Source organism: Cadophora gregata (assembly GCF_030347475.1).
Source record: "Cadophora gregata isolate MNR1 chromosome Unknown scaffold_12, whole genome shotgun sequence".
In the NCBI taxonomy this organism is placed as follows: Eukaryota; Fungi; Ascomycota; class Leotiomycetes; order Helotiales; family Ploettnerulaceae; genus Cadophora; species Cadophora gregata.
The window spans coordinates 613,370-634,809 of NW_026695935.1; the positions used below are offsets into that span (position 1 = coordinate 613,370).

At 48.6% G+C, this 21,440-nt stretch overlaps 9 protein-coding genes across 10 annotated transcripts; 5 read left to right on the forward strand and 4 right to left on the reverse strand.

The window, feature by feature from the left end:
• The first annotated feature begins 458 nt into the window (after positions 1 to 458).
• Positions 459 to 2,568, forward strand: ONS95_003059 (uncharacterized protein). Its single transcript, XM_058496345.1, has 2 exons — positions 459 to 724; positions 793 to 2,568. The coding sequence occupies exon 2, from the start codon at positions 846 to 848 to the stop codon at positions 2,424 to 2,426; it is 1,581 nt and encodes a 526-aa protein (XP_058353596.1). The 5' UTR covers positions 459 to 724; positions 793 to 845; the 3' UTR covers positions 2,427 to 2,568.
• A 123-nt stretch (positions 2,569 to 2,691) lies between these two features.
• ONS95_003060 (uncharacterized protein) lies at positions 2,692 to 7,455 on the reverse strand. Its single transcript, XM_058496346.1, has 2 exons — positions 4,025 to 7,455; positions 2,692 to 3,974 (listed from the first exon to the last, which is right to left on the reverse strand). The coding sequence occupies exons 1-2, from the start codon at positions 7,159 to 7,161 to the stop codon at positions 2,921 to 2,923; spliced, it is 4,191 nt and encodes a 1,396-aa protein (XP_058353597.1). The 5' UTR covers positions 7,162 to 7,455; the 3' UTR covers positions 2,692 to 2,920.
• Positions 7,456 to 7,711: 256 nt separating this feature from the next.
• Positions 7,712 to 9,157, forward strand: ONS95_003061 (uncharacterized protein; the record flags this gene model as incomplete). Its single annotated transcript, XM_058496347.1, has 2 exons — positions 7,712 to 7,945; positions 8,009 to 9,157. The coding sequence occupies 2 exons, from the start codon at positions 7,712 to 7,714 to the stop codon at positions 9,155 to 9,157; spliced, it is 1,383 nt and encodes a 460-aa protein (XP_058353598.1).
• Positions 9,158 to 10,097: 940 nt separating this feature from the next.
• ONS95_003062 (uncharacterized protein) lies at positions 10,098 to 11,562 on the forward strand (the record flags this gene model as incomplete). The annotated part of the gene is made up of 3 exons (XM_058496348.1): positions 10,098 to 10,357; positions 10,457 to 10,754; positions 10,843 to 11,562. The coding sequence occupies 3 exons, from the start codon at positions 10,098 to 10,100 to the stop codon at positions 11,560 to 11,562; spliced, it is 1,278 nt and encodes a 425-aa protein (XP_058353599.1).
• A 196-nt stretch (positions 11,563 to 11,758) lies between these two features.
• ONS95_003063 (uncharacterized protein) lies at positions 11,759 to 13,923 on the reverse strand. 2 transcript variants are annotated; one of them, XM_058496349.1, is made up of 5 exons: positions 13,228 to 13,923; positions 12,908 to 13,127; positions 12,626 to 12,780; positions 12,365 to 12,503; positions 11,759 to 12,254 (listed from the first exon to the last, which is right to left on the reverse strand). In XM_058496349.1, exons 1-5 carry the CDS (start codon positions 13,759 to 13,761, stop codon positions 12,052 to 12,054), a joined length of 1,251 nt encoding a protein of 416 aa, XP_058353600.1. In that variant the 5' UTR covers positions 13,762 to 13,923; the 3' UTR covers positions 11,759 to 12,051. The 2 variants fall into 2 exon arrangements, with proteins under 2 accessions (XP_058353600.1, XP_058353601.1); XM_058496350.1 differs by having other exon boundaries at positions 12,626 to 13,127.
• A 772-nt stretch (positions 13,924 to 14,695) lies between these two features.
• ONS95_003064 (uncharacterized protein) lies at positions 14,696 to 15,502 on the forward strand (the record flags this gene model as incomplete). Its single annotated transcript, XM_058496351.1, has 2 exons — positions 14,696 to 15,374; positions 15,426 to 15,502. The coding sequence occupies 2 exons, from the start codon at positions 14,696 to 14,698 to the stop codon at positions 15,500 to 15,502; spliced, it is 756 nt and encodes a 251-aa protein (XP_058353602.1).
• A 704-nt stretch (positions 15,503 to 16,206) lies between these two features.
• Positions 16,207 to 17,052, reverse strand: ONS95_003065 (uncharacterized protein; the record flags this gene model as incomplete). Its single annotated transcript, XM_058496352.1, has 1 exon — positions 16,207 to 17,052. The coding sequence occupies one exon, from the start codon at positions 17,050 to 17,052 to the stop codon at positions 16,207 to 16,209; it is 846 nt and encodes a 281-aa protein (XP_058353603.1).
• Positions 17,053 to 17,274: 222 nt separating this feature from the next.
• On the reverse strand, positions 17,275 to 18,891 carry ONS95_003066 (uncharacterized protein; the record flags this gene model as incomplete). Its single annotated transcript, XM_058496353.1, has 1 exon — positions 17,275 to 18,891. The coding sequence occupies one exon, from the start codon at positions 18,889 to 18,891 to the stop codon at positions 17,275 to 17,277; it is 1,617 nt and encodes a 538-aa protein (XP_058353604.1).
• A 1,328-nt stretch (positions 18,892 to 20,219) lies between these two features.
• ONS95_003067 (uncharacterized protein) lies at positions 20,220 to 21,413 on the forward strand (the record flags this gene model as incomplete). Its single annotated transcript, XM_058496354.1, has 3 exons — positions 20,220 to 20,356; positions 20,412 to 20,944; positions 20,995 to 21,413. The coding sequence occupies 3 exons, from the start codon at positions 20,220 to 20,222 to the stop codon at positions 21,411 to 21,413; spliced, it is 1,089 nt and encodes a 362-aa protein (XP_058353605.1).
• Positions 21,414 to 21,440: the final 27 nt, after the last annotated feature.

Consider the following 21,440-nt stretch of genomic DNA (forward strand, 5'->3'; position numbering starts at 1 on the left):
TGCGGTGTACGTGTACGGACAGGAACCGTCAGCAATCACCAGTATTGGCTTACCGATCTCAACTCAATACCACCAGCGATCTAGAACTCTTGGACATGACTCTGAGTATGTTAGATTACAATGATATGTGGCAGAACAAATATAGCCGCATATTACCTGTGCCATCCTGTACGTACAGCGTATCTTGCCAGCCGTTTACATACATTAGCAACTCGGCAAAATCTAGGTTTCCGAGCCCGTCTGACGACCGGTTGAATTCAGCGAGTCAAGGCCAAGTGCGTGACCGTTGACGTCTTCGATCACAGTCTAGAATCTGATGTATCAAGATCTTATTGTGACATCTGTACTGTGCCTCTTTAAGGGTTGTTGGCTGCCTAGCCCATGCGGGTAGGAAATAAGAGTATTTAGGACATGCTTGGCCCGCCTCGGCGTCATCCCCTTTCTCTGTCCTCGCTTCTCATCAACCACCCCGCATAACCAGCACAAGTGACTACATCTTCAGCAACTTGCGCTATTTAGGGTATCTATACTCGTTGGAAACCCTTCAGTAATGGGTTCAACAGCAAAGTCAACACATGTCCCGGTTCTCGTAGTAGGGGGTGGTGTCGTTGGACTCAGCGCCTCGTTGTTCCTCAGCTACCATGGAGTCCGCACGGTTCTCGTAGAGAAGCATGAAGGGACTTCGATCCATCCACGGTCTCGAGGTGTCAACACTGGAACGATGGTACTACTCGCTCATATGCAATATTTTCAAACTCAAATTCAAGCAAACAAACTAACTGCCAACCCAAGAACTCTACCGTGAACTGGACATAACTGCTGCCATCAAAGAAGCTGGCAAATCCATGGCCCCAACAGGCGGCATCAAATCAGCAACAACTTTCTACTCAGCCATATCTCCAATTGCCAGAACTCCCCCAGGCAAACGTACTTTCCGGCCAAGTGCCTTCAAGTCACTTCTCTCAACCATGAGTCCGGAAGAAGGTCTCTTCATATCCTTAGAGCTACTCGAGCCAGTCCTTCTAAGCGCAGCACGAGAACGAGGTGTCGATGCACGCTTCTCTACGGAATGTTTGGGTATTACCCAGAATGGAGAGAAAGTGACTGCCCGGTTGAGAAAAAGAGAAAGTGGTGAGGAGTACGAGATCTCCGCCGATTACTGTATTGCAGCCGATGGAGCGAGTTCGCCGATACGTGAACAACTCGGGATCACGAGGACTGGACAAAATGCCAATGCAGGACATCTCCTGAACATTCTTTTCAACGCAGATCTCGGCTCCTTCGTACGAGGACGAGAATACTCAATAATCACTGTCCACCATCCTGGCATGCCCATAAATCCCGGCGAGACACCAAGAGCCATCGACGGAGTCTTCACCAGTATCAATAACGCCAAGCGCTGGGTCTTCCATCTGTGCTATGATACTTCCAAGGGCGAAAAGCCCGAAGACTTCCCACACGAGAAGTGTGAAGAGATCGTTAGAACAGCACTTGGTATGGACGCCAGTCCAGAACCGTCAGAACGAGATGTCAAAGTGGAGATCATATCAGTTCTCCCATGGCAAGCCAGCGTCCGTATCGCCTCGCGAATGCAAGAAGGTCGAATCTTCCTAGCCGGCGATTCGGCTCATCAGATGCCTCCATATGCCGGACAGGGCGCCAATTCAGGGATTGCAGATGTGCATAATCTCGCTTGGAAACTGGCTGCTGTCCTGCATTCTAAGGACTCGCCCTCGCCATATGAATCGCTTCTGAGAACGTATGAAGCAGAACGTCTGCCTGTCGATACGTATGCAGCTGAGGTCTCTGGCGCGGCGGCGGATGAAAAGGGTCTTTTGTATCTGAAGCCCAATCTGAGGACTGCTGATAACCTGGCGAGGCGAGCACTGCTCGTTCCGGGTGTGAGCGTCATGTATGAAGGGAAGGGCGTGGGTATCGTTCCTGAAGATCCTGGATTACTTCGTGGCGCGAGTTGGCGGGCTTGGAGCTTTGCTGGGTTGGTGATGGGGCTTGATGGCAGGCCGGGGAGGAGAGCACCACATGTGTGGTTGGAGAAGAATGGGAGTGATAGCAAGGAGGAGGATGGGAGGATATCGACTCTGGATCTGTTTGGACGGAGTTTTGTCCTTCTTGCTGGGTCGGAAGGTCGTGCCTGGGTGACAGCTGCCGAGAAGCTTGCCTCATCTCAATCGCTGCCACGAGCGCTTCAGGTCAAGACAAATGTGGTTGGAGGCAGTGGGAGTGGGGATTATTTTCCTGTGGATGGCAAAACAAGCTTCGAGACTGCGGCGGGGATATCGAGTACTGGTGCTTTGTTGGTCAGACCAGATGGTGTTGTGGCGTGGAGAGCTAGGAGGTTACCGAGTGCACATGAGGAGAAGTTGGAGGATGTTTTCCAACAGCTGTTGAAGCGAACGAGGACGTGAGTGAAGTCCCCATTTGATTGATTATTTGTATACTTCGTATAGCCTCGCCTCTTAGACAGTTAATTTCGTTGGAGAGAACTTATAATAGATAATGAAGGGGCTCCGGGCCATTGTATTGTTATTATTGGACAGTAGTCATGACATTCTTGAGGCTTCCAAATAAGATCCATCCATAGGGTGTACCTAATTACCATGCTCTATGCCCTAACTAAGTCTGACACTTCCGTCAGTGTTCCGAAATGGAGAACTCACTTCGCCGCAAGACGTCGCCAAGAAACAACCTCGCTAGACGATCTCGCTTCACTGTAAACAAAACTTTGTATAAGGTTTGAGCGCATCAATATTTCATTTCCTATCAACCTCATTTGAACTCCACAGTTCTATACCAGCCCTTGACTCACACTAAACGCCGATCCAAACCAAATCCCAGCCGGAACGCCCAACTATAGCACGCTAATCACCTCAACCATATACCGCGACAAGAACTCCTTCAATCACTCAAACTTCCCACCCCCAAACAACCCACCAACAACCTTCCTCCTATCCTTCGCCCCCTTGACCATCTTCATCTCCCTCCTCTTCTCCGTCTTCACCACCGCCGCCCTCCGCTCACTCTCCCTCGCAAAATAATTAACACCACTATTCTTCCCTCCGCCCCTCTTCACGCCATCATTGCCACTTCCGCCACCAGCCATCCGCTCAATGCCAGACATCCCACCACTCACACTCGAACTCGTACTTGAAGCGATACTGTTATTCGTTGTAGTGCGTCGGAGCAGAGCCGGGACTTTGAAGCCTGAAGTGGAGGATGAGACGGCGAAGGCGAGCTTGGTGCTGTTAGAGATAGAGCTTGATGACGCGCGCTTGAGTGAGATGCGGTCGACAATGGCGACGTTTGTTCGGCGAAGGGCGAATGGATCGCGATTCTCTTTGTTCTTCTCTTTACTTGGGCCAAGATCTTCTTCGCCTTCGATTTCGAGCTCGTCTTCGGACTCGGTGCCAGAATCTTCAGGTGCCATCACTGAATTGGGCTCTTCGATGAGAGAGGAGAGGGATTCTCGGATTTCTAAGAGGTTGGATGGTTTTTTGTTCGGCTTGGTGCGGCGGAGATGAGGAGGGAGCCTGTTCTGGATGTATGATGTCTCGTCTGAGTGCTTGCGCTTAGGAGGGCCCATGGAGGTTGGCTGGCTGTCGGGGACGCTATGTGGTGCACCTTCACCTTGGGATTGAGACTGAGAGTCGGTTCCTTCTTCTTGTTCACGGAAGTCTTCGAGGAAATCCATCTCGTCTTCACTACCACGGTCTTCGATAGCACGCAAGAAGGCTTGCCTCTTCGGGTTTTCGGCGATCTTGCCAATTCTTTCGTCGGCGAGAAGGGCTTTCCGCATTCTGGCAAATTCCTTGCGCTTTCTGCGTTGTCGGGCTTCGCCTCCGTCGTCGGAGTCGGAGAGATCATAATCTGCACCACGCTTGCGACGAAGCATTCCGTTGGTAATGTCTTTGTAGAGCTTTTCGATTTGTTTCTCATCGTTTACTCTTTCTCGATCACTAAGAATTGTTAATTGGTTTCTTCCTTTGGAGGATTCAGAGCTACTCACGCATGAATTGCAGCAAGCTTGCCAGCGTCAAAGTGCTCGCCGCCCTCATCATTGATCATTTCTTTTACGAACGCATCGTCTTCGGCACCACTCTCATCATCACTTGCGCCTCCTAATCCAGCATACTCATCTTCGGACTCTTCGGCTTGCTCGTTGACCATCTCCTTCGCCTTGCTCTTCTTCTTGTCGAAGTCCTCCTCGACCTTCTTCTCCACTTTCTTCTTTGATCCCTTCCGCATGACATCGAAGGCATTTGCAGTGAGATCAAAGTCATCCTCCTCGACGGCTTCCTCTTGTTCACCAGCATCTTCCTCATCAGAAAAGGTGGCAATATGGGCTCTTTGGCGAAGCTTGCCTTTCTTCTTCACGATCGGGGTCTCATCCATGGTCTCGGGCAGAGCAGTTGGCTCAAGAATAACAGTATCGACGGTGGAAGGTGGTGCCTCCAAGAATCTGCCCTTAATGGGAGTCATATGCTGGAAACCAACATCCTGGGTAGCTTCGAACATCTGGGACATCTGAGTATCGTGTACCAAGCTATCAAACTCGTGGACTTGTGATTGAGAGAGATGAAGTTGAATATTTTGGCTCTGGGTTTCTTCTGCTGGCTGTGATTCCGGAATATGGCTGACTTGAGATTGGTTCATCATGTCCGCATCTTGGGTATCTTCCTCGAAGGTTGGAACGAATGGTGGCAGATCTGGAGCTCTAAGTCGTCTTAAGAAAGCAAGAGAGTCCTGGTTTGATTCAACTTGCTGCGATTCGGCGTCCATTGCAGTTGGAGAAGGTCCGAAAGCCTGACTATCATCCATAGTACCTGCGAAGATCTGTGTCAGACCAAGGCCAGCTGGACCGGCGACTGTCAGGCCAGGAATGAAGGTTTTGGTAGCAGATCGGAGAACTGAATTTGGCGCCATGGGAGACTTTGTACTCATTTGAAGCGGAGAGTAGATTTCGGGTGCCACCGGAGTTTGTTTCTCCTGTTCTTCCTCATCTTCATCCTCGTCGTCAGAAATGACATTCGCATTCCGGGATCTTCGAGTCTTCTGATTCAAAGCGAACTCTTCCTCTTCCTCATCCTCCGCATCCCCGTCATCAGCCATCTCCTCGTCGATAGAAAGATTGGCTTCAGCTTCTGCTTCATCGTCATCAGTCTCATCAGCTTCATTATCGAACATGGCGTTGGCGGGTTTGGTGTCCAGCTCTTCTCCATCGAGCTCCATCTGATCTTCCTCCTCGCCGCTTCCTACAAGCTCCTCCTCTTCCTCGTCGACCTCTTCTTCTGAGCCCGAGAGAGAGACCTCGTCGTCCTCAGGAACTTCTTTTGACTCTTGCCAATCTTCATCATCACTGCTGTCTTCTCCGAGAGGATCAGCTTCTCCATTTGCCTTTCTCTCTTTCTTAGCTGCCGCTTTCTCTCGCTTCGCGATTTGCTCGCCCTCCAGTCGGGCCCTGGCAACCATATCATCGACCTCAGCTGCCTCCCGTTCTCTCTCTTCGGCAGTCTGAATTATGACACCTTTCTCTCGCAACGCTTGCAAACGCTCCTCTCTCTCGCGAGTGGCTTGTTGTCTGGCGCGTTGTTGAAGGGACATCTGCATTTCTATTGTTGTCATTGATGGCTTCTTGTTTCGTCCATAGTTTCGTCCAGAACTTTGTTTGCCGGGAGAAGTGACTTGTGCTAACATTCGGAGCGCATGCAGAGAATGAGATTCCTTGGCGAGCTTTGCTGGTACGCGATCGAAGATAGAATCCATTTTCTCTTTCCTGCTAACTGGCTTCACTGAGAGAATTTCGAGGTCGCTGTCCGATTCATCCAAAGGAGAAGCTTTACGATCAGTAAGCTTTGGTACTCGCACGCGAATTGACCGCTGTTTGAATCTTGACTTCGACAACTCAGTTTCCAGTCCTGGTTCCTCAACATCCTTTCCTTTTCCCTTACCAAGCTTTGTTGGTGGCGATGATGATTGGATTTTGACCAAGGCCTCTTCAAGCGAGGGCAACTCTTCGGCATCATTGTCCATGGCTGCTACTAGCGTTGTAAGATTTGATGGCAGGGAGTCTTTCTCGGTATTGGGGCCGGGGGATGCTGGAGAAGTTGGTGGTGTGTCCTTGGTCTCGACGTCAGACTGTGGAGCAGGAGAACTTGAGCTTGTATGTCGAGCAGGCTCTGAAGTCTCTTCCATTTTCGGCTGTTTTATGAACTTGGCGAAAAAGTCTGCTTTCGTAAACTTCTTCTTGGTAGTTGCGTAATGTGCCAACTGTTGATTTCGACTCAAGCGCTGTGTCTCTCGGTGCATCTCTTCGAGGGCTTTCTTGCTGGCTTTGCGGTTTGGGCGTGAGGACTGTGTGAGTCGTCTCTCTCCTTCGCTATCCTCAACACCATCTTCATCCTCCAGTGCCTGGGTATAACGCTGCTTCTCCTCTGCCCTCTTCGCCTTCTCTTCTGCAGCCTCAGCTTCTTTGGCCAGACGTTCCTGTCTCTTCTTCTCAACGAGAGCCATGAACCGGGCATTACCAGCTTCTGGCAACTCCACGTCCGAGTCGGATCCAGCATCTGCATCTCGAGAAGATTTTGCTGGCGAAACGAATAAGCTTGGCGACGCGGAACGACGAGGAGGGCTTGAGTTGGGAGTATCCTGACGCACAACGCGTAACTTCCGTTTCCGTGAGACAACTGGTGCATCATTCTCGTCACTTCCGTCCAAGTCTTCGGTATTTGTAGCTGGTTCGGGTGATTTGCTCTTCGCCATAAGCATCTTCTTGACGCGTTCTCTCGCTGTTTCCGCCGACGATTGATCCTCCTCGGAATCATCCTCATTGGCCTGCATCATAGCAGCTACTCGTCCCTTTGGGCGAAAGATATCTTCATCGTCATCATCATCAGAAGGACTGTCCACCGCCCTATGCTCCTTCGATTTTTCTGTGTCGATTGTTTCGCTGCTCGTTGACTTCGATGGTGTTGTATTAGCCACCAGAGTTACTGATTTGGGTCTCGCAGGCCCTGATACACTCTCATCGTCCGAGTCTGCATCAAAGGCAGCTAGCATAGCTTTGACCTTGGAATTTGGCGTCAATTGAGGCGGCGACATGGCCCCAGACTCGCTGGCTGGCGAAGATTCTCGGGTCGAAGACATCGTAAGATTTAGTGATATTTCGTAGGATGTATGCTGTGAATTAGTGCAGACTTCCCAGGAGAAATGTCAAATAATCATATAGAGAAAGTGTTCATGTTTGGTCGGAGAAGTGTGAAGTATGAGGGATGAAGAGGTTGGAAAGTGGAAGTGGAAATGGAAAGGATGTGGAGCTTGGATAGGTACAGTACTTTTGGCACGCGTTGACGCGACGCGATTGAATTTGCGGGTCTATCCGCCCCTGCCCCACTTCAAGCTTCTCGGGCCCGAGTGGAAGTGGCATGAAGATCTCCGGCTCCCATGACCAGCGATGCCCTGTCATCAGTCTGAATAATCCTATAAAGTCCCATTTGGGCGTGCTCTCTTCTCTTCCTACTTCCTAATTAGCATTCCCTTGTCGCCTCTTTTTTTCATTTCATTATCCGAAGTAGATTTACTCATCGACTTCATCCCAGCCCTCGATATTGATATCCCCTTCACTCCTCCCACTTCTGCCCTCATGCCTCGAAACGCTTCTCTCACGGCCTGAAGACACCAAGACAAAGTCCAAAGAATGGCTTTCGCAAATATTCGTCGTCTACACACTAATAATGTCGCTACCTTTCGCAAGTCTCCTCTTTCCGAAATATCCGGATCGCTGGGCGATCTCGGGACACTGCTCCCACTCATGATAGCCCTGGCTGTCAACAATTCAATATCACTTTCCACTACCCTGGTATTTTCAGGCCTTTGGAATATATTTACTGGTGTTGCTTTTGGTATCCCACTGCCTGTGCAGCCTATGAAGGTAATATTTCTGCTTCAAATACATGCTCATGGGAAAAGATCATATGAGCTTACTTTAAGCTAGGCAATCGCTGCTGTTGCTATCGCCAGAAAGTTCTCCATTGAGGAAACAGTATCTGCAGGTTTTACGACGTCCGGTTTCGTCTTTCTATTCAGCGTCACTGGGCTACTGAGATGGTTTACGCGAGTGATACCCACCCCTGTCGTGAAAGGTATCCAAGTTGGAGCCGGTCTCTCTCTCGTACTCTCTGCTGGAACCACTCTTCTTCAACCTCTTGGATGGACTACTCCCAGCGCAGAGGATAATCTAATATGGGCATTGTTCGCCTTTATTACCTTACTTGCCACGCAGAAGATGCGAAAGGTGCCATATGCTTTACTGATATTCCTTCTTGGTCTGGTACTATCACTCTTCACAGCTGGCGCTCGCAATATTCCATCGTTCAGGGTATGGCACCCGACGATACTTGCACCATCCTGGACAGCGTTCAAGACAGGTGCATTGGATGCTGGTCTTGGCCAGATCCCTCTGACGACTCTGAACTCTGTCATTGCCGTTACCTATCTCTCAGCCGACCTCCTACCTAATATTCCAACCCCTGGGGTGACTGAAATCGGCATCAGTGTTGCTGTGATGAATCTGATAGGTGGCTGGTTCGGTGCCATGCCAGTCTGTCATGGATCTGGTGGGCTGGCAGCGCAGTATAGATTCGGGGCTCGAAGTGGTGCGAGCATTATTCTTCTCGGATCGTTCAAGATCATCTTGGGTCTTTTGTTTGGGGAAAGTTTGATCGGGCTTTTGCGAGAGTACCCGAAAGGTCTTTTGGGTATAATGGTTTTGGCCGCTGGCTTGGAACTGGCCAAAGTAGGGGAAAGTTTGAACAACGGGGCGAGAGATTTATGGGAAGTTTCGGACAGTTCACAGAGCGAACACTCGGAAGGGCAAGGGTTGAAGCATCAACGGACGCTATCAGATGAAGAGCGAAAGGAAAGGTGGACAGTCATGTTTATGACAGTTGGATTTCTTCTTGCTTTCAAGAATGACGGCGTTGGATTTCTTGCTGGCATGTTATGCCACTACTTCAACCAGGCTTCGAGAGTATGGGCTGAATGGGAGAGTCTGAGGGTTAGGAGAGAGGACAGAGGGTCCAGAAGAAATAGGCAGGCTACGACTGTTGAGGAAGAGGAAGAACAACTACTGGTGGACACGTAGGAATCGATATTGAGTTCGAACGTGTTATATTATTGCAGAGAAGTGCTACCACAGCTCCCAAATATCCTCATTTTCACAGCTCAGTAATGGGCCAAGCCTAGCTTTCGCACTGCCATGCAGTCCAAGTCGTGGCACACGAGCAGTACGTATCAACTTAGTGCTTACGTCAAACCCACTTCAAGTGAGTATCTGCTGCATCGATGTTCCAACATACAGTGCGACACTCGATATCGACAGGACTACTACACGTCTTCAAATATTCTTCCGCATCAAAGAATCTTCATTCCAAGGATACGAGTCATGCAGGCAAATAGATCCATCTTTAGCTATGTCCTGGAATCCATTTCTTCTTATCAGATCGCACTAACGGAAGTCGGCCCATGAAGCCAAGATTTCAGCATCCACAGAGGTGGTCCAGCTTTGGATCACAAGATAGGTACAAATCAGCCAAATATGCTTCTCATAAAACACCACTACACGCGTGAGGCATTTTTTAGGTTTGTTTCTGCCTTTGGTCAATATAACAATCACCTCATCCATAGATCCATACCGCGCGTCTCGTGTTATGTGACACACCAAGAGATCACTCGTGGACCTTCCAGGTTCGCTCAGGTCTCGAACGTGGAACCCCTCACCTATCAGCAGACCCCGCAAAAGTGGATTCCAGCTGCCCGCTTCGGTTCCCGTATCACCTTCATCCCGTGCATTGCCTCACTTCCCTAGACTTATCATCGCAACGTCAACACTCAACTCCTCCTCTCCTCTTCCTTTCATTTCATTTTGCACTCTTCCATTGATTCCACGCTGCTTGCAGCTTCAATGGGCCCTTCAATCCAGTTCTCTCGTTCCTCATTTCCTCTTGTGCTTTGTTCTTCGGCTTCAAGTCCATATCTTTCAGCTGCTGTCGTCATTCAACCTCAGTCTCTGTCAAGCCAACAACATGGTCGTCTTCCTAGATCTTGAGGATGAGGCCGAGCCCCCAGAGTTGCAGTTGGGAAATGGACATGCGGCGCACTGGATGGCACATCATGACAGGGGATATGCGGGCGTTTTGAGGCGTTTGGATATTAATGCTGGGGCCACGGAGTCTGGAACTGTAAACGGGATTCGGAATGCGGGATCTGGAGTTCGAACTGAGCAGAAAGAGAGAGATAATCCGAACAAGAATCTGCCGATTACTGAGGCTTTGGGGTGTTATCCGTGAGTTATCACCATTGATGCTCCTCATATGACTATCTACTTGGCAGTTGTTGTACAACGGATTTTGACAATGAACCAATGCTAATGTTGCCAATACAGAATCATAATGTCTATCGCATCACATATCGATCTCAACACCCTTGATGCACTGTCTTCCACTTGCCGTCAAGTACGCGTCAACCTCCTCCAGTTCCGAACCAAACTCATCTCTTCCACTCTACACTGCGAGAACGAAGATGTAGAGCTTGATCCTGAACATACATTTCGTTATAGAGCCAGAGCTGCGGATTGGTATTTCGTTGAAGGTGGCATAGTCGGTTCGGGAGCTGGAAAGTTTGGGGACTGTGCTAGAGATATGGTGGGGGAATGTAGGAGGTGCTCGAAAGTTGTTTGCAGAGTATGTTTCTCTCCGATCCAGCACATTGAAGATGATGGACAAAAAGAAGGCAAAGACGGAGCGAATTATAGAGACTAACAAGTCACAGAATTGCACGATCAAGCCCCCAGCTCCAGTTCTCCTCCGTCATCGGCACCGTCGCATCTGTAAAGCATGCTCCAAAGCTCCGCTCTCCTCCCTTATCTCAGGCCTGAACACAGCCACCCCAGCACAAGAAACTCCCGTCAAATCAAATCCCATCGCCACTGAGGCACTCAAGCAGAAAATCTGTGCCTGTCCTACCGAAGGCGTCTGGCTCTGCCAACCCTGCGGTCGCAGCCTCCGCAGTGCTGATAACGAATACGAAAGCATTTGGAAATGGCGCACACGATACCTACCCTCCCTCGGTGGTCTCGGCGTCGGAATCGGCGAAGGCAATCGCGGCGTCCCGTGCGGCCGCGGAGGAGAATGTATTGCTGCTCGAGAAGTCGAATCAGAGATCGACTGTGATGCTGAAGATGCTCGCGAGATTGACAGTAACAGCCGTGACGCGTCGCCTGCTTCTAGTCCTGGGAGTGCGAATGGCAGCATTAGTAGTGAGAGGAGTGGACAAATGGGTCCGGGCTATGCGAGGCATGAGATCGAGGGGATTGGAGGCGTAGTGAAGAAGAAGTTGGTAAGGATGGTGAGAGTGGGTGCGTGTGTACCTGAATGGGGGGATGAGAAAGACGTGGGGAAATTCTTGGTTAGGGAGCAAGAAGGACGGGCGAGGAGTTGGTGTGGTTGGTGTTGGAGGGTTGTTCCGGGTGCTAAGGATATTATGGATTAGGCTGAGAGGGAGGGGATGGTGTTTGGAGTGCTGATTTTGGATTGTGAATGATTTTTGAGGGTCATCTGGTAGGATATGGTGTTTGATACACGAGAAGTGCATGGAATCTAGGTGCTAAGCGAACATTTGAAAACAGAGACTACAGCAACAGGACTACGTCTCAAAAGCATAGTATGCAGCATAGGAAACAGAACCAAAAGTTTTGCCTATCGTCATCTCCAGAGTCAGAATTTTATAGTCCCATAATGCTAGCGTGCGGTAAGATCAACATTTTCGATCCTCTTCATAAGTATGAGGTTTGATACCGGACTATTGCAATGGTTCACTCTCCACATACCACTTTTCTACTCATGCCCTAAAAGTCAAGGATATTTCCTCACACTCAACTGCTTCGAATGTGACAAAATCAAAACCATCAAAACTAGAATTTCAATCCATCCAATCTTTCCCCCCTTCCTCAGACCCTCCGTCTCCTCCCATCTAATGGCATCAAAACCTCACCAAATTCCCCGCCCTCACCAAGCCCGCCCTCTTATCCAAATCCACAAGACTCGTAAACTCCCGAATATCAGCTATGAGCTCAGCTGGTTTCTCGAGGCTGGGGAAATGTCCGCCTTGGGTGTGAGTGCGCCAGAAGATTATGTTGGGGGAGACGGTGCTGGAGGCCCAGAAGCGGGGGATGTTGAGGACGTCTTTGTGGATGAAAGGTTAGTTTGGGATGGGATGAGGGGTATGAGGTGGGGGGGAAGGAGAAGGAGAGGTGAGGGCGAGGGGAGAAAACGAGGGATGGAAGGGGACATACCTTTTGGGAATATAGAAGCGCCGAAATCGACGGATTTGGGGAGGGGGGTTGTCATGTATTCTTTTTGGGAGGTGAGAAGTGGTTCTTTGCTGTTTTTGTAAATTGTGGAGTGGCCTGCTGTGCCGGGGATGAGGTAGAGCTTAATTTAGAAAGTGAATATTAGTATGAGTTTCGCGAAGAAAATAACAAAGAGAAGTAGTTAGAAGTAGGACAGAACAGGAAACGGATATGATGGGAGGATGAGGTGAAGGATATATGTACCATGGCCCAAGTAATAAGGTCCTCTTCGTTCCAGTTAAAGTCGTCGTCGACTAGATGCTCGAGTTTGTCTCGGATCCAAGCTAGCATACCCAATGGAGAATCGACGAGGGCATAGGCAAGCGTTTGTGGCTTTGTGCCTTGAATTTCCATGTAACCTGGTAAATATCATCAGTATGAGGTTATTCCACGGACCCCCACTGGACCAGTGAGCGAAATACGATTTCCGGATATCTCGAGAATGAAGAGGAAAAGAAAAAAGCGAAATCAGGATAGATCTTCTACCATTCTCTTCCTTTTGCCACCACATCATTCTTCCGAACAGACTACCATCTTTGGATTTGTCCTGCCATATTGCCCAGGCGATAAACCGTATGAAAGTGAGAGGACTTGTCCATGGTGGCAGACCGGAGATAACCATATTCACATGGACTGCCACGCAGTGCTCTGGGTATAATTTCCCAACCGCACGGACTATTATTGATCCCCAATCGCCTCCTTGGCCCTATGTCTGGGTCAATAAATAATATACCAGAACGAATGGAGACAAAGTTCATCCATTGTAAAAACCTCAGGCATTCAGGGAGCCATGCGTCTGTACGTACCATGTATCTCTCATAACCCAAAGCAGTCATCAATTTATGCTCCATATGCGCTATATCACCCAATCCAAACTCCGGTCTCTTCGACATCTCCGAGAACACGAATCCTGGCAAACTAGGCGCAACAACATGATACGCCTGCTTCCCCTCCTCCTTCGGCTCCACCAAATCATCAATGATCTTCTCAACTTCCAAGAAATTTCCCGGCCAGCCATGCTGGAACAATAGAGGGATGGCACCTTCACGTGACGACCGATGATGGACGAAATGCATCGTTAGTTCCTCACCCTCATGGTTGATGGGAAGAGTGAACATTTTTAGCTGGGAATTGATTCTTGCTTCTACGGCTCGCCAGTCGTATTTATTTGCCCAGTATTGTTGTAATCTGGACATGACGGGTTCTGGGACGCCGTGTGACCATGCTTCTGAAGCGGGGAGGTCTATTCCTGGGGGAAGGCGAGCTGTGGTCACTCTCTGGGTGATGAAGGAGAGAAGGTCATCGGAGACGGATATCTTGAAAGGGTTTGGTTCTGCCATTGTGAAGCTGGCCGTAGGTTCCCAATTGAGTGTTGTCGGACTTGGAATTCAAAAGGAATGGAGTTCAATTTGAGTAACTCAGCACGAAAGGATTGAGTTCTAGTGGGAATGGACGTCAGCCTCCTGTCAGCACAACCTCGCTTCGCTGTGAAAGATCCTTGGCCGGACTGGGATTCTCGCCAGGGCGGTGCCCAATCAGGTGCAATTGTCGCGAAATGCATCAAGGGGGTAGTAGATCGAGACGAGTTTGGAAATTATAACATTGTTCTCACTTGGAGCTATGATTAAGCATTAGAAGCAGCATAGCCTTCTGGATAGAGAAGGAGAAAAATCGGTGTTGACATCGGGTTCAGCTGGAGCACCTCTCTCGCTAATGAGTCCCTCCATCATCTTTGGCGCGCTCCCTTATCTTTAATGTCAACAAAGGTTCACAACTGCTAATTGACAAGTCAGGTATGGAATTTCCGAGCCAAAACTTTCTGCTGTCTTCGATATGGAATGTCTCAATCTTTATAAGAGGCTTCTGGAGAATTGGTAATATTACTTGGTCTGCCAGCTTTGATATTCACTTTCGGGGACTAGCATGTAGTCAGTGAAGAAAGTATTCACCTTAAGTGTCAATAAAGTCACCCACTATACCCGCACCTATACTTCAGCTGGGAGCTGTGAGGTTAAGCGACAGAGACATATTGCCGCAGACCGCTCCAGATATCGAAGCATCAACCATCCATCATACACGACTTCGTTCTTGATTCCTTCACGGAGCTCTCCCAGCATTTGCAGTTATGGCCACTGCCTTGCCTCCAACGTGGCCCTCACCTGCCGATGAATTGCACATCTTTGACGTCGAGGGCGACATCCTACTAATTCTGACACGCTCATCTCTAAGAACGAAACCACAAAAGAACACAACGCTGAACTCGAAGATGTCGAAATGAAAGGCTACGACTGCGATGATGGCACTGTCCCTAAGCTAGTTGGGCACATGGAGGTTGACATCGAAACTGAACTGCCAGGCTACACAATGGCAACAGAGAACGATCGGATTCGCGCACCCCCGACCAGCAGGCTGCATCTCGTCACGGAGGTACACATGCGGGTCAGCTCGAAGGTCCTGTCTGTGGTGTCACCTGTGTTTCACCGCATGCTTGGTCCAGATTTCAAGGAAGGCGCAGCTCTTAGGGTAGCACAGTCAGTGGTGGTACCTCTCTCCAACGACGATCCGGATGCGATGGTCATCCTGCTGAACATCATTCATGGCCGAACGCGGCAGGTACCTCGTAAAATTAACTTCCAATGCCATCTGCTCACGGAGCTTGCAACATTGGTCGATTACTATCAAATGTATGAGGTTATTGAGCTATTCTCAGATAGGTGGTTGCAAAATTCTTCTCGTGGAGATGATTTGCAAGAAGACTACCAGCATTCAATGGCTCTACGATGGTTGTGGGTAAGCTGGGTCTTCCGCGACACGTCTCTCTTCCAGAAAATCACCAAGTCAATGGAGATATACGGTGAAGCAGACCCCGAATACATGGAGAATACCCAGTCGCTTGAGTCTGATCTGAGTCAAAAGTACGCCGAAAGCCTTTTGATACCTTCCAAAATTCTGGGTAAGTAATCATTAGCTGAACAAAACTAAAAGAAATGCTAAGGAATTATAGATGCCATCCAAACCAAACGAGATGTTGCGATTTCCAAAGCCCTTGATGTAATCCACAACCTGATTGATGACTATTGACTGCAGTGGTCTGAGAGTTCAGTGTAAAACTATGAACACAAAAGATGGCAAACCAATAGGTGATACACACCGCAGCAACTGCGATGCCTTAGTGTTGGGCGTACTCATCAAGGAGGCTAAAGAAGCGGACATGTGGCAAAAGTCACCGTCCTACGATTGCAGTTTCGAAACACTTTGCCACCGCCGTTGAAGAAATCGACATCAGAACTCTCTGTGCTCATATATGTGCTACATACTCTCTCGATCAGCACGGGCTTCATGAATATCTCAAAAACGCAATGGATAGAACTAAGAAGACTCTTTGTGGGCTGGATATCAACGATTTCATGCCAGAGCAAAGACGCAGGGACTGTCACTCTTAGCAATTTTTTGCAAGGGTTTTCATTGGGAAATACCAGGTGCTTGTTGATGAGCTTACTTCACCAAAGTGGATGCAATCGATGGGTAAATGGGTGGTATGGCATGACTGGAATCCATTAACAAGCCGGCGCGCATTGGGCTCTTGCGAAGTCCATATAATGGGGAATTGACAAGTAGGAGAATTCTGTGCGTTTCTACGCATTACTACCCCCTTTGGGTCTTGAGTGTGTATCCAAAATGCGATGCCGTGAAAAATAGTGGCAAATACATAAGTCCCATATCTCTCACCATTCAAGGAGCTCAAGGGTGGAAGGCTTTTGATTGTAATATTCATCTCAATGTTTTCATGCCCTACCTGTGCTCTGAGAGAGACCACCGTCAACAATGATCTCCGTCCCTGTGATGTAGCCCGCCTCCTTGCTAGCTAGAAACAGTACCGCATTCGCAACATCCCATGCACTACCCATCTTACCCATCGGCACCTGTGCATCCCTTACTTTGCAATATCCTTCATAATCACCATCTGCGTATTCGTTTGCTAGCATCCGAACCAATGGCGTATTGATCAGACCAGGGACAACCGAGTTCAACCTCACGCCTTTGTCGGCGTATATTACAGCAGTAGTTCGTGTGAATGAGAGAATTGCTGCTTTGGTGGTTGAATAGGCCACTTGGGGTTTGCCGACATAGCGGAGTCCAGACACCGAGCTGATGTTGACGATATTTCCACCCGTTGGTTGAGTAGCCATGATGGGTAGGACAAGATGGCAAGTCAGGTAAACCGACTTGAGATTGACGTCCATCTGAGAATCCCAAAGATCTTCATTTGTTGATGCAGGGTCACCGGGCTCACTTCTCCCGACGTTGTTGATCAAGATGTCTATCCGTCCATATTTATTCATACAGGCGTCCACGAATGACTTCATGGACGGGGAGGATGTACAGTCTGCTTCCATGACGGTAATATTGGTCTTAGGGTTTTCCATAAGAATTTGCGATTTGGTAGTTTCGGCCGCAGATATATTTATGTCACACCCAAAGATGATTGCTCCCTGCCGGGCAAAGAGAGTTGCAATCGCCACGCCATTTCCCCAGCCAGTCCCGACACAGCCGATTCCTGTTAGAAGGACAACTTGGTCTGTCATATCATGCATTCTGCGGGATATTGGAGGAGCCTCAATCTCAGCCATTTTGAGGAGCAAAATGTTTGACAAAGTGGGAGAAGTCGGCCAGGAAAGTTGTTGGAAGTCATTGGAAGTCATGTCAAATTTTCGAAAAGCGATAACGGATGTGGGGTAAAACGCGGGGTACAGAAATTCGATCAATTGCCCCAACTCCATATTTTGACCTTTCTAAGACCTTTCCTAAACGCCAATGCTATGCAACATACAACACTCTATAGATACCGCATCCTACGGCCTGGGAGCTAATAACAGCTTCAGCATCCCTTGCGTCTGTATCATCTGCTGGATGGTCTCCGCCTCGGTGTTGACGCTCCTGTGCAGTGCCTTGAAACTTTTCTCAATTGCTTCCGACTCTATAACTCTCTCGCGGTAAAGATCAATCAGCAGGTCCGCTACTTCATGGATGACCTTTGAGTATTGTGGATATGCAAGATACTTGCTGACCCATTTGAAAATCGGTACCAGGGTTGTCTCGTCCCTGTCGTCCAGCGCGATCTTCAGGGCATTTCGGTATCTTAATTCTTGCAAGACATCGAATACTTTTGCAGAAGGTTGCTTTCGTTGGTCTAGTACTGCATCGAGAGCATGTGCGTATCTTCCTTGGCGCAAGTCTCTCTCCCAGACGGTCTCCGGGGTTGTCCTCCTTGCGACATCAAGATTGATCTTCTGTATCGCCGAATCCGCGGCTGGCCCTGACTTCTGCGCCTCTTTATTCAGCTTCGTCATGGCTTCCGCCCTCTTCCTCTTCTTGTTCTTCGCATCATAAGCATCAAGGGTCCCGTCAAGAAGTGCCTCCATCTCTTTCTTCTTGTGGCGCTCCTCTGCCTGTTCCTTTCCCCTGAGCCTCGTCTTTATTGATAGTTCTCCAGACTGCATTCCGACTACAAGAAGTCTATCCTCCTGGCTTGCTCCGGAAGCAATGACATTGACGGAAAGCACTGGCGAATTATATTTAGAACCAGCAACAATGTTCCACTGCGATGTCTCGAAGATCTTGACATGTCCGTCCAGTCCTCCACTGACAAGTCTTGTTCCATTCGAAGCCAAGCATAGCGAAGTTACGGTCTTTTGGTGGTTCTTGAGCAGCTGTAGCGGTTTCCCCGCAACGAGGTCCAGTACAGATATTTGATTGTCGGCTGCAGCCAGAATTGTGGTTCCAGAAGGCATTGGAAGGACTTCCTCAATTGGTGCGGCATGCTTGAAGGTCATGGCAGCTTTGGTTGCTATCCTAGGATCCCAAAGTCTGACTGTCGCATCATAACTTCCCGTCACTAACATATTCGACATTGTTCCTGGCAAGAAGCATCCGCTTCTAACGTAGTCTGAATGTCCAATAAACGTCGCTGTGCTCTGCTGGCTTGGAAGATCCCATAACCTGACGGTGCGATCGTCGCTTGCGCTCATGAGGGTAGTCATTTCGGTCGGCGAGAATTTTGTCGCCCAGACTGGCTGTTTGTGTTCGTCCCATGTCTTCAGAATAGCTCTCTCCTTCATGTCAAACACTTGTATCCTCCCAGAATCGTCTCCGGCAACCATAACACGTCCATCTCTTCTGATTTCTGCGCTGTGCGCAATGTCCGAGAATCGGGTGATAGTCTTGATGAGTTTCCGAGTCTGTATCGAGTAGATCTGCACTCGCGTACCTGCGGTAATCACAAAGAAATCATTGTTCGAAGATTGTAGAGGGTTTCGTGAGGGCGGTGGGAATGAGATGTGAGTGACTGGGGACTGGCAGGGCAGACTTTGCGAATGTTTAAAACTCTTCCAGTACCGTTGGTCGGGTGTGATTGGCGACGGTCCAGTTGGGAATTTGGAAGGCTGAAGCTTCTGAACTGGATGCGACATCTTGCAATCGTGTTATGTTGCACAATTGACCAGAGGCAGGGTCAACAATGAAGCTTCAAAATGTTGCGCATAAAAAAAGTCCCTTCACAAGGCTGACATTAGCTTGAAGAGGCTAGCGTCCGGAAGATGCTTGCACGTGACCGAGCATCAGGCTCAGTCACTGAGTTCGCCCTCTCCCGCAAGAGGTGGCCATTTGTATGCTTATGAGACTGTTCTATGAATCTTATGTATAAATCAGATTGTTTTTATCTAGTCTTAAGTCTCAATCTATCGGTATTGCCGGTGTCTTAGGAATGCACCAGCAATTTGGTCAGAGCTGGCACCTAAGAGGTATTGAGCAGTGCAGTATGGGAGTGGCAAAGAGAACGGAAAAACAGGTCTTCAACATAGCGAATATTTTCTTTCTGCTCCTGCCTAGCATATACTTCATGTTTATATCAACGGTGTTTTGTTTTGTTTTGGAGTAAGCGAGCTTCAGTCTAACCGAATCCGAACGAGCAAACCCTTCCTAACTTTCAATGTTTTCATGTCTCAAAGTATGACGATGACTTTGAAAAGTCTACAAACTGTAACCTTGATGTTTTATATTTGAAGAGCGATGTACAAAGTATTCATGTATCGCAGTTGAAATGGTTTCTCGACGGTTGAGATATAGTTCTAATGTTAGTCCGACAACGATAATTTCATTATTTAAGATATGGTCAACAAATGCCAGCCATGTTTAAATCTCGGCTGATTAACCTTGAGCAGGTTCTATGTACCGTTTCAAATGTACTTGTGTGAGAAAGATGATGTCCTTGTGGACAGTAAGTGGCACCAGAACTGGTGTGAGATAAGCAGATCCCATATGTATTGAAGAGAATGATGAACCCTCGAACACCTGGAAAAGAATCCCCTGGCTAATTTGGACATATATCTCGCTTTAAACAAGCTTTGGGATGGACGATGAGTCATTTTGCAATGTGAACAAAGCAGCTCCACTGGTGCTGATGTGTAACCCGCTAAGTGACCCTACATGACCTAGATACATATAGGCAAGTAACCTTTCTGTTTTATTTACTCCAAGGAATTGGGAAATATGCATTCTATTCACCTGTTAGACGTGCTCTGTCCTATTTCAAAAGTCCTTTCCCTCCCCGCATAGAAGTCTAAGCCAGCCAACCTTATTGGGCTTAGTGCCAAAAGCCTGACTGAACTCGAATCCTTCCTCAAAGCAACTTCCATTCTGTAGCATCTCACCCTGAGTGAGAGGAGACCTACCGTCAGACACCCGAATCTCTCGGGTCACCAATCTCATTGAAGTTTGACTTCACCAATCAACGGCCCCAATGGCGTCAACAACTCTGACCTTCGATCCAGACGGTGATTTGATCTTGCTCTTTCAAAACGCCGTCGTAGAGAGTTCAGTGACCACTGAAGATGAAGAGCCCCCTCAAAAAAAGTTCAAGTCAAATGGATCGAAAGGGTAGGACATGTTAGCGCCCTTTCACCTTTCTGCAAACTTCTGACGTCTTATTTAGACTCGGAGAAACGGAGACTTCGGAGATTCGCATGCAAGTATCTAGCAAGCATCTGGGACTTGCGAGCCCGGTTTTCAAAGCCATGTTAGGCCATGGATTCAAGGAAGGAGAAGCCTTTAGAGCAGATGGTAAGGTTGAGATACCACTGCCTGATGACGATGCTGCTGCCATGACGATCCTCCTAGCCATCATGCATGGCCGAGGCCGCCGTGTACCTCGCGAAGTATCGTTGCCGCAGCTTGCACTCCTTTCGATTGTCATCGACAAATACCAAGCCCAAGAAATCGCTGAGATCTACACTGATATCTGGATCAACCGTCTCTCAAACAAATTTGACCACATCTTGTTCGACTACGAATCAGACAGCAGCATCGTTCTTATGTGGTTGACCATCTCCTGGGTCTTCCTCAAGGCTGACTTATTCCAAAGAGCCACAAAGTTTCTAATTCGGGAGGACGAATGGTTCGAATTCGACACAGAAGTTAAGGTTCCTGGTACAGATCACATTCTCCACCTTCCCATTGTTGCCCTAGGTATGGTCCGAATACTTGATGGTAGGATCTATGACTGATGACACCTCTAGATGCAATACGAGTTATCAAAGAACAAACTATCGCAGAAATGTATTCTTGGGTGGAGGCGCAGATCCAGAAGTATACATCTCCCAATAAGTGCAGTACATCAATCTGCAAGTCCAGCAGGTTCCTGGAGAAGAATCGAAAGTGTGACGCTATGGTACTGGGCAGCATGATTCAAGGTGTCTCCAATGCTCTTTCAGTGTGGCCAGATCCTGGACCTCCTCACAACATCTCCATTCAATGTCTGAAGCACGAAATCGGTGCCTTCAAATTGTTATCCGCCTGCCGAGTCAATGGCCTGTGTCATCTTACAAGGTGCAGGATCAATAATATGAGTGGCTTCGTTTCTAGTGCGAAGAACTCAGAAGGATTGCTATTGGAGGACTACCGACAGCTTCTCCTACCCGGTGGACTGGCAAGATGAAAACGAGTCCATGGTCATGAGTAGAAG

Coding starts and splice junctions, on each gene's coding strand:
- ONS95_003059 (XM_058496345.1), top strand. CDS start 846: ATGGCCCCAACAGGCGGCATCAAATCAGCAACAACTTTCTACTCAGCC.
- ONS95_003060 (XM_058496346.1), bottom strand. CDS start 7,161: ATGTCTTCGACCCGAGAATCTTCGCCAGCCAGCGAGTCTGGGGCCATG. Junction 3,975..4,024: donor AAGCTTGCTGCAATTCATGC/GTGAGTAGCTCT, acceptor AACAATTCTTAG/TGATCGAGAAAGAGTAAACG.
- ONS95_003063 (XM_058496349.1), bottom strand. CDS start 13,761: ATGGCAGAACCAAACCCTTTCAAGATATCCGTCTCCGATGACCTTCTC. Junction 12,781..12,907: donor GTGGCAAAAGGAAGAGAATG/GTAGAAGATCTA, acceptor GATATTTACCAG/GTTACATGGAAATTCAAGGC. Junction 12,504..12,625: donor ACCTTATTACTTGGGCCATG/GTACATATATCC, acceptor TTCTAAATTAAG/CTCTACCTCATCCCCGGCAC.